At 33.8% G+C, this 10108-nt stretch overlaps 2 protein-coding genes and 1 pseudogene across 2 annotated transcripts; all 3 read left to right on the top strand.

The window, feature by feature from the left end:
* The first annotated feature begins 4014 nt into the window (after positions 1-4014).
* LOC133318021 (pentatricopeptide repeat-containing protein At1g71460, chloroplastic-like) lies at positions 4015-6488 on the top strand. Its single transcript, XM_061519950.1, has 2 exons — positions 4015-5650; positions 6447-6488. The coding sequence occupies exon 1, from the start codon at positions 4015-4017 to the stop codon at positions 5575-5577; it is 1563 nt and encodes a 520-aa protein (XP_061375934.1). The 3' UTR covers positions 5578-5650; positions 6447-6488.
* On the top strand, positions 6455-7231 carry LOC133318020 (cyclic nucleotide-gated ion channel 1-like). Its single transcript, XM_061519949.1, has 2 exons — positions 6455-6699; positions 7078-7231. Exons 1-2 carry the CDS (start codon positions 6455-6457, stop codon positions 7229-7231), a joined length of 399 nt encoding a protein of 132 aa, XP_061375933.1.
* Positions 7232-7238: 7 nt separating this feature from the next.
* LOC133318017 (uncharacterized) lies at positions 7239-9318 on the top strand (annotated as a pseudogene).
* The last annotated feature ends 790 nt before the right edge of the window (positions 9319-10108 follow it).

The following is a 10108-nucleotide window of genomic DNA, read 5'->3' as shown; positions in this document are numbered from 1 at the left end:
CAACCATATTTTTACATTTTTTATAATTATCATTACTCTTTTAATGCAATCCAAACGATGGGAATTGATAGAAATATATGGGTGAGACATTGGAGATTAAGAATTAATGAGATTACCAAAAAAAAAAAATTGATGAGATGCTAGAATCATGTATAACATGTGACACAATCATGTAATAAGCGTAATTGAATTTTTTCATGTGAGATACATGACATTGTCTTGTAAAAATCGGAACTGAAATTGTGCAAATTGTGCCTCTTACATACAAGTTTGATATATTATGATTTTTTTTTTTCAATTAGTATTTGAGTTTGTGATGTATGATATAATATTAAAAGTAAAAGTAACATAAATAGAATGAAATAATATTTATTTTTTTTATTTCAAATTAAAATATAGAAAGAATATAAGTTTATCAGAAATAAAAAGTTTTAAGAAAAATGTTCGTGGTTTAAAGCAACGCAATATTGGATTTTTTAAATGAAACAATTGTTTTTCACTTAAGAAAACCCTTCTCTATCATGATAATTTAGTTTCACAAACTTTCATTGCCCTCTTTCCCTATTCTTTTCAATGCAATTAATTATATATGGTGTAATTGGTGTTTTCATTCTCCTTTGGTAATAAGAAATATTGTCATGTAACCATACTCATTACTTGCTGAGATGGGCAGAAATAAGATATTGTCAATATATTTTAACCGATAGCAGTGGACACTTGGATTGATCTCCTAATAATTGGTGGCAATAATGATAGTGATAGTATAAATGTTAAGATCAGTATAGGAGGAGAGGTGCACGAGTGCTCAAGTGGATTTAGGAGTGTCGATCCATGGCTAAGGAATGAACTTTGTTCAGTCTTGTGTTTTTATTGTATATTTTTGGGCCAATGCATGGTCAAATTTGAAGATTCTTGACTTGAAAAGGTTTTTTTTCTTGGTATGCTGTAAAGGTCTTTTTAAATGAAGTGTTGTACCTAAAAAGAATAAACGAAACAGAGCAATTTGAGAAATTATGATTTTTTTTTTTTTTTACTTTGTGTGGAGTTGATGATTTGGTTATTACTAGTTTATAATAATAAGAAAAATTATAAATCAACAATTATCAACAAATGTATTAAAATGAAATCACGAGCAAAAAAAATAACTTCACCTTCTACTAACTCTAACTCTTGTGATAACTCGAATGGTTCAAACTCCTTATTTTTTAATATTAGGCAGTTGTATAGGTTTTTATTTATACGCGACTGAACCATATCTAAGCAACTTGACGAGTGTTGGAGTCTTAAAAAATATTAATATAAAATTATTAACGTGGATATTATTTATAAATTTAATCTTCTAGGTTGATATCAAAGTTTGTGATCAAATTCATGTTTAAGAATCTTTGTGCATGAGGAGGCTTAATGGCAGGTTCAACCAACTGCTTCCATGAAAGAAAATTGGTGAGAAATGATTGGTGGATATTTCTTTTATCTATAATTATGGACGTAATTAAATTTGATTTTTTAACTTAAGGTGAAGGCATGATAGGAAGATGGATTACAGACCAGTTTCAATGAGCTTTTTTTTAGCCATAAACTATTTTTTTTTCCCGAAAAAAGCACTTTTATTATAAAGTTTATTTAAATGTTTGTTTTAAAAATAAAACAGAAGTCATAAAAAAAATTAATTTCTTTTCTTGGAAGCTAAAAATTTTAACTTCTAAAAAAATCAGAAGTCAAAAGTCAAATATTTTTTTCAAAAATCAAATATATTTTTTTCAAAATCTAAATTGCTTTAGTTTTTGTAAAAAAACACTTTTAAAATAAGAAAGACATAAAAAGTCATTTTTTAACAAACCTATCCAAACGGCTCTAGGACATGAGGGTGTAATACCGAAGAATTTCAGAGAAAAAATGAAAGAAAGAGGAGAGAAACATAGGGAGACATAGAGAACCAAATTTAAATATTTCTAATTTTGTTTGATTTGAGTGTTTCAACCTATGTAGCACTGATACGACACGCGACACGTAACACGATACGACACGACACTCTGACACGTCAATCTTAAAAAATTATGGATTTCGACACGTTGGGACATGTTTTAATATTAAATAATATTTTTAATTTATATAGTGTATATTTTATTTAATATTTAATAATTTAACAAAAAAATGAAACTAAATTAATAATACCCATGAGAGCTTTAATAAAAAAAAAATAAGAACTGAGATGAGAGATATATAATATCAGATAGAGAGATCAAATCATATTAGAGAGAGATAAGGAGATACAACAAGAGCGTGATAGAAATTGACAACAATGATGCTGAGATTATCTCTTATCTACTTAAGGGGAAAAAAGACAAAAAAATAAAATTGATATGATAAGGTAGAAGCTTTATTAATATATTTTAATTTTTTTAAAAATAATTTTTTTAAAAAAATTAAAAAAAAAATACGAAAATGTCATTTGATCGTGTCGGACACGGTCAAATTCGCGTGTCAGAATGGTCAACGTGTCGGAAAAAGTTGACCGCGTGTCCGACACCTCGGAGCGTGTCGCCGTGTCGGAACGTGTCGGACACGACTCTCCCTGTTTTTGCAAGTGTCCGTGCTTCCTTGGTTTCAACTTAATCTCCACAATTTAGTTTCAAATCAGTGGCAGTGAACTAGTTCAAGTGACTTGCTGGCTCGTCAAAACTTATTTACTAACAGAACATAAGCTTTTAATTATGTACTAGATTTCTCCTCTAAAAGCAGAATGTATTGGTTAATTGTTGTATTTGTTGGTCCCATATGAACTTAAGATACATTGAATTGACTTATATAATTTTTTTAATTAAATCAATGCAAATTTAAATATAATAATGTTAAACAATTAATATTGCAAAAAGATAACTCAAATAATTAGGTGATAAAAACTCAAAGGGGGGAGTAGTGGCCCTAATTCAATTACTTATATCTGATTGGGAGACAAATCCACTATAATAAGTCAAGCTCAACTCAAAATACAAATATAAAATATATTCTCCACTTATAAAATAATTCACCTAAACTCATCTCTAGATTTAACCACCCTAATTTACCCAAGTAAATTGCATCCAAATTGTCAAACTCCAACAATAACAATTGTCCTTAACTCGGTTTAAAACTAATCCCAAAGTGCAAGTTCTCAATTATCATTAGAAAATTGCACATTATTGTCTATTTAACAATGGAAAATGTTATATTTACAATATATTTTCGTTTACAACTTCTTATAATCATATCTTAACTGTTAATTTTTGTCACGATTAATATTTGCGCAAATCAAATTTATTAAATAATTATTAATTCGTAATAAATGACAACAGTTGATTGGTGAAAATCAACGGTTAAAATATAAGGGGAAGGATATTGTAACAACCAAGTTGTGTTACTACCATGTTACTACCAATCAATCTCACCGTTAGATCGTTTATGCTGATCTAACGGTTATATTCATTTTCATCTTTGTATGGTCATGATTTCTCAAATTTAAAGTGAAAGCATTAAATATGAAAAATCATAACCATACAAATGTGGAAATAAATATAAAGTATTAAATTTGGGAAAACATGACCACACAAAGATGAAAATAAATATAACCATTGGATCAACATAAACGATCTAACAATAAGATTGATTAGTAGTAACATGATAGTAACACAACTTGGTTGTTACAATATCCTTCCCCAAAATATAATTATAAAATATTATAAACGAAAATAGGTTGTAAGTATAATATTTTCCCTTTAACAATATTTAAAACAAAATCACAAAAGAATAATTTGAGAGTTACCTTACACGCTTCAAATCAATAGGCAAATATGTGAAAATGAAACTTAGGAGGTGAACTCAATGAATTTGTTCATTGGTTGCCAAATTATCTTAAATGCTTGATAAGAAATATTTACAATCCACTTTTTCTCTTGAAAGCACACGATTCAGGTCACTTTAATCTTGGCGTGAACAAAACCACACAGTGGCATATCATCAAACACCAAAACAGCAATGTTGTTCTGCGTGCGTCACTTGAATATGGTGGTGCAGCAATTCGATATCCATCAAACCCTCAAATCCGAAGCGTCTGTTTCAGTCACTGCATCTCTTTCTCTTCTTCACCCCCACAACCGCAACGCTGTTCAACTCTTCAACTTCAAATCTCTCTCACTATCCACACAGCAAAAAGATGCATCATCTCCCTCACCACTTTTACCGCTCCACACGAGAAGCCTAAGTCCCATTTACAACAAAACTAAAACGACGCGTTTGATTGAATTGTATTTGAATCGTGGCAAGTTTGAGCTTGCGCGCCATGTGTTCGAGGAGAGTCTTGACAGAGATGTTAGTGTGTGGGGTGCTATGATTAATGGTTTGGCTCGTAATGGGTTGCCAAGTGAAGCATTGGAGTACGTAAGGTTGATGATAGAAGAAGGAATAAACCCGAATTCGGATTTAATGACAGTTACGACTGTTACGGAAGTTATGACAGTTATTCTTCATGCCATTGGGGAAGTTCGTGCTAGGAGGCTAGGCAAGGAGGCACATGCTGTTGTGGTGAAGACGAATTCATGCTATGAGAACTTGTTGATTCAGTCTGCATTGTTTGATATGTATTGCAAGTGTGGGGACATTGGCTCTGGAAGCCGAGTTTTGTATAGTTTGATGTTGAGAAATGGGGGTTGTTGGACTGGTGTGATTTCTGGTGGGAGACTTGAGATTGCGATGAGGTCGAAGATTCGGTTGAAAAGGTTCCGGCCTGGTGTTGTAACGGTTGCGAGTGTTCTTCCGGTTTGTGCGCGGTTGAGGGCTCTGAAACAAGGGAAGGAGATTCATGCTTATGCCTTGAGACATTGGTTTCTGCCTCATGTGTCTATAGTTTCTTCGTTGATGGTGTTGTACTCCAAGTGTGGGGTGATTGAGTATTCAGTTAGATTATTTGATGGTATGGAACAAAGGAAAAGGAATGTGATTTTGTGGACAGCCATGGTTGATTCGTATGTGGAAAATGAACTTATGGGTGAAGCACTTGGTGTCATGAGGTTAATGCAGTTGACAGAGCATAGGCCAGACACAGTTACCATGGCAAGGATGCTGCGTGTTTGTGGCGAACTGAAACTTGTAAAGCTTGGGAAGGAGGTTCATGGGCAGGTTTTGAAAAGGGATTTTGCTTCAGTTCATTATGTTGCTGCTGAACTTATTGATATGTATGGGACTTGTGGAGTTGTTGATAAGGCTAAGTTGGCATTTAATGTGGTGCCTGTTAAAGGTTCAATGACATGGACTGCTCTTATAAGGGCCTATGGATATAAAGAATGGTATCAAGGAGCAATTGAGCTTTTTGATCAGATGATATCAAGTGATTTTTCTCCAAACCAGTTCACTTTTGAAGCTGTTTTATCTATTTGTGATAGAGCTGGTTTTGTTGAAGATGCTTTTAGGATCTTCAATTTAATGTCAAGATATAAAATTAAAGCATCCAAGGAACACTGCACTATAATGATTCGACTTCTTACCCGCTATGGTAAACTAGATGAGGCTCAAAGATTTGTAGAAATGAGTTTTTCCTTATAGCACAGGGCCAGAGGCAATAGGACCTTCACCTGGGCCAGGGGCAATAGGACCTTCACCTTCGAATGATTTATAGGTTGTTAAAATTCTTAAACCATGTTTATTAAATAGTTACAAGCAGCTGATTAAAGTGACATTGTGCAGGCATGTAACTTTCGGCTAAGGATCCATGTATTTAATATTATTGGATTAATATATATTCAGGAGATCGTGGTGTGATTGAGTACACCATTCATCATCTATCGCTCTTTTTCTATGTTTTCTCTGAACATTACTATTGTAGCACACCATGGCTTGTGATTTTGGACCGGATGAATTTTTTTTCTCAAATGATAGATCATAAAAGAAATCATATGTGTTATGTGTATTTGGTAGATGAACGTTCTAGCGATTTCTCACAATCAGGGGTGGACCCAAGGGGGGCTCGGGTGGGCCCCGCCCCCCCTAAAATCATTCTTAACTTTTTGTTTCAAAAAAAACTTCTATACATCATTAGCAGTCAAATGGCTAGTGTTAATGGATATACATATGGGAGTCAATTGATTTTCAGGTTCAGTTTGATGTGAAAGACATAGTTTGGTGTTGTTTTTAACTCTTCAGGTAGTTGATTTAGCTATAGTTCCAAGTCTGTAAACCTCACTGCCATTCATTGCAAAGGATTTGTTGAAGAATGTGGTATTAATCCAGTATGTACCAAGACTTGTGCGGATCTATCCACTATTCAAAGAAATAACTAGAACTTCTAGCATATTGCCTGAGACAGCATGGGTTGGAGATGCTTCTAATCTTTCTCTATATATTCTAGCAAGTCATGTAAGCTGATTTTATTACTTAATCAGATACACTTATCTATGTTCATAGTTATCATGCAGTTGCTACTATGACAACAAATGGTGGAAGAACTCGTTTCTTCAACTCCTTAATTCTCAAGGCTGGTGACTTCTGCGAAGAGGAGCTTCTAACATGGGCTTTGGATCCCAACTCCTCCTCAAATGTACCCACTTCAACTAGAACAGTAGAAACTATATCAGAAGTTGAAGCCTTTGCTCTCATGGCTGATGACTTGAAGTTTGTTGCTTCCCAATTTCGACGTCTTCACAGCAAACAGCTCCACCACACTTTCAGGTAAGGCTTGATATCAATGCTAGTTTCTTCTTCTTCTTTTTTATCTTTGATGATGCATGATTACATTTTGTGGAAACAAGGTGCAGATTTAATTCAAAACCATAAATTTTGTTTACGTTCTTATTCTGAGAGTAACTTGCTTATATAGTCCCATCAAACTCATTTTAATTATAAACTTATATTAGCAAATAAAAGCGTTATAAAAACTATATGAGGACCAATCTTAGAGTAGTAGTCATTGTTCATAAAAGCACTAGAGCGTATAACAAATACATGTGGACATGTGGGGTTATGGTAACGATCTTAAAATCAATTGTCTCTTAAAATTAGAAGAAAAAAAAAAGTTTCTTAACATCATTCAGCAATTTGTTTATTCAGGTTCTATTCCTCCCAATGGGAGACATGGGCTGCATGTTTCATACAAGCAGCTTGGCGTCGATACTGGAAAAAGAAGATTGAGAGGTCATTACGTGAAGCAGAAGACAAGATAGCTTGCGTCAGAATGATTACTAGAATGCGCAGCAGAGCTTGAGCCTTGGAATACCTAGCTTAGAAGTAGCATTGATTTACTCTCCTTACATTTTAAATTTAAGCGATTGTTTTAGTGATGGTGTACAACTCAGATTGTGGTCGGAGAGATGAACAAATATTTGATTTTTCACCCCCCACAAGAAAAAATCATGTGTCCGCCACTACTCACAATTGGTATTTGAGAACATCTTCTATTTGGCTAATGCTTTGCCTTAAATTACTTGTTCTTAGGTTCTTTTAAAATATAAAATTTTAAGTATTTTTCAGTACCTTGTATATTTCTGATAGTTGCTTTTTTACGTTCTGGAACTCTGTTTTGTTATGTCGAATTTTTCCATCACGTACAATTTACAAAGTATTGCGGTTTTGAAACAATAATTTTGATTTCATTTTCTGGGTTAATTAGGTGGGTTGCCATATGCTGCATCCCTGCTTGCCCAATCGATAAGATCAGAAGTTTTGGAACCGTAGTCGCCGGCGACACCATCACATGGCTTCCACTCCAGGTACACCTGATGATTTTCTTAATGTTGTGTTCTATGAGTATTTTCTAAAATTGGTTTCTTTTTTTATGAGCTTTTGTCACTTGATATTAGTTCAATGAGTCACTGTTATTATTTGAGGTATATAATAAACTCGATTCGTAGATAAGTAAAACTTATAATTTTTCTGTTATACTCTCCTTCACATGAGTGTTTTTGTTAATTTGAGTTTTATTATTATGGTTGCGTTGCAGACACCTTTCTCCAAATTTCAATCATGTCTTTAGTGGTAGTCATCAGGGATGTTACAATCAATTCAAAATCACTTGATTTACCTTCAGACTATCCTATTGTTATGAGTTCAGATAATATCATACCTAATTTGAGGTTCGAACCTAAAGAGGAATCTTTCTCATCTCTCATAAAGCCCCTTTTTGGATGGACAATTTCACAAACTGATGCTGAAATCATTGACATTAGCAGAAAGTTCTTTACACTGCTAAAGTTGAAGCTCTACAACATTAATGATTTGGTAAAGGGTGAGTTTATTGGTGATTTGAATACATATCTAGAAAACATCGGGGACAAAGTAGGGGTTTTGATTGGGATTCATTCATTTAGTAGTGGTTATAGCAGGTTCTTGATTGACAAACTAGGGTCTTTCATGGGTAAAGATAACTGGCCTGGTTTTGGATGGGTGTGTTTCTTTGGAGATTTGGGAAGTAGTTGAGGCTTTGATTGTTAATGGTATTATTGAGCGTTCTTATTATTCAAACCTGGTTACCAGATTATTGGAAAAGAAGAGGTCTGATTTGCTCTGTTTATGTATTAAGCATGCTTTTGATCTTGGTTCTTCTGAAATACTCAGCATTTTGAGGCATTCTCTTTCTCCATCCAAGGATGCTTATAGCAGTATGGTAACTGTAAAGAAGAAGTGGGAGAACCAAGCACTGTTAGCCATTGAGAAAGTAAGTGATAGCAACCTCAAGTGGAAGAATTTGCTTCTGGCTAAGGAGGCTTCCATTTTGCTTATGATAGCATATGATGGTTTCTCTGCATCTGAGCTTTGTTTGCATTATCTGACTGCTCCGTCAAACATCAATGATGTGATGTTATCCTCTTCATTCAGTAAGTTGAGCGCCAAAAAATTGATAAATTTGATTCGCTATTTATCAAAGTGGTTGAAGTAATATGAGAGGTTTCCTCAAGCAGTTCCGTGTCAAAAAGCCAAATCAGTTTTGGGTTTGAAGGCTTGCAATTGGGTTCCTAAACTTGAAGATGTTGTAAAATGTCTTGGTTTGGTTCTTGATGTGAATTTTTCTTCATTGGTGTTACATCAACAGTTTCATGAGGAGCTGAGATTAATTGAAGGGTGGTTAGTTGTTAACTGCTGAAGCCAAGCTTTGTTACTTGATGGCTGATATGGTGGACAAACCAAACATCGAAGTAAAAGGTGGAAATAAGTGAGCCCTTGCGAAGATTCATTTTTGTTTATGTGTTAGGCATTTTTGTTAATGATGTACCGCTGAATGAACTGATGAGGATCATGTTTTATGTTGTTGAGGATCGTGACTGCAATTCATTTAGAGGTTCATTTCTTCTAATATATCCCATTTTTTTTTAAAAAAAGTACTTTTTTTTACTGCTTGTTTAGTTTAATTAATTTTGGATTCTATATAGTATATAGTTGCCACTCTATAATAGAATTGAGAAATGAGAACCACTGTCAGTCAAGTTTCTCAATTTATAACTAAATAGAATTCACTTACATTCACCTACATTCAATTCTATATATAGTACATTCACGCACCTGTAATAGATTAAGGGTTTTATAAGAGTTATGTTGTAGAAAAAATGATTGTGTAATATTATAGAGATTCGTTTTGCGTGCTTTAGTTTTTTTTTTTTGCTCCAAAAAGTGCGGGCTCCACAAAATGTTATGTGTGTAGGAAATTTTTTTTGTGTCATCTGACATGATAGATGCAAACCCCATAGATTAAATACCCAATGTGATTCTGTTTCGAAAGAAAGCTATATCTATTATAACTATTTTATGTAAACCCTCAACAACGAGGAAAATGGAAATTATGAGTTGAAGATTGGTTAAAACATTTGTATTTATAGTGGAGGGGATGATCAGCTTTGGAAGTGCCCGCCCCTGCAAATTGCTTGCAAGTGGTGAGGCAGCAAACTATTTCAGTTGGTGCTAGTTTTAGGTGGCTTGAGATGGCTTTTGCAGAAGAGTTGCAGATGTAATATTTCTGAGATGCTGGCAGACTTTGTTGACTTTAAGATATTATCTTGAAGATACCTTTCTTCTTGGTAAAGGCTTTAAATACGAGCCTTATATTATCACTCTAGATCACAGCTATATGGGAATATGGCTGGAGCTTTTC

Source organism: Gastrolobium bilobum, unplaced genomic scaffold (assembly GCF_033153095.1).
Source record: "Gastrolobium bilobum isolate Gb01-03AN ecotype WA unplaced genomic scaffold, APGP_CSIRO_Gbil_v1 utg44160, whole genome shotgun sequence".
Taxonomy (NCBI): domain Eukaryota; kingdom Viridiplantae; phylum Streptophyta; class Magnoliopsida; order Fabales; family Fabaceae; genus Gastrolobium; species Gastrolobium bilobum.
This window is presented reverse-complemented; position numbering and strand designations above follow the sequence as displayed.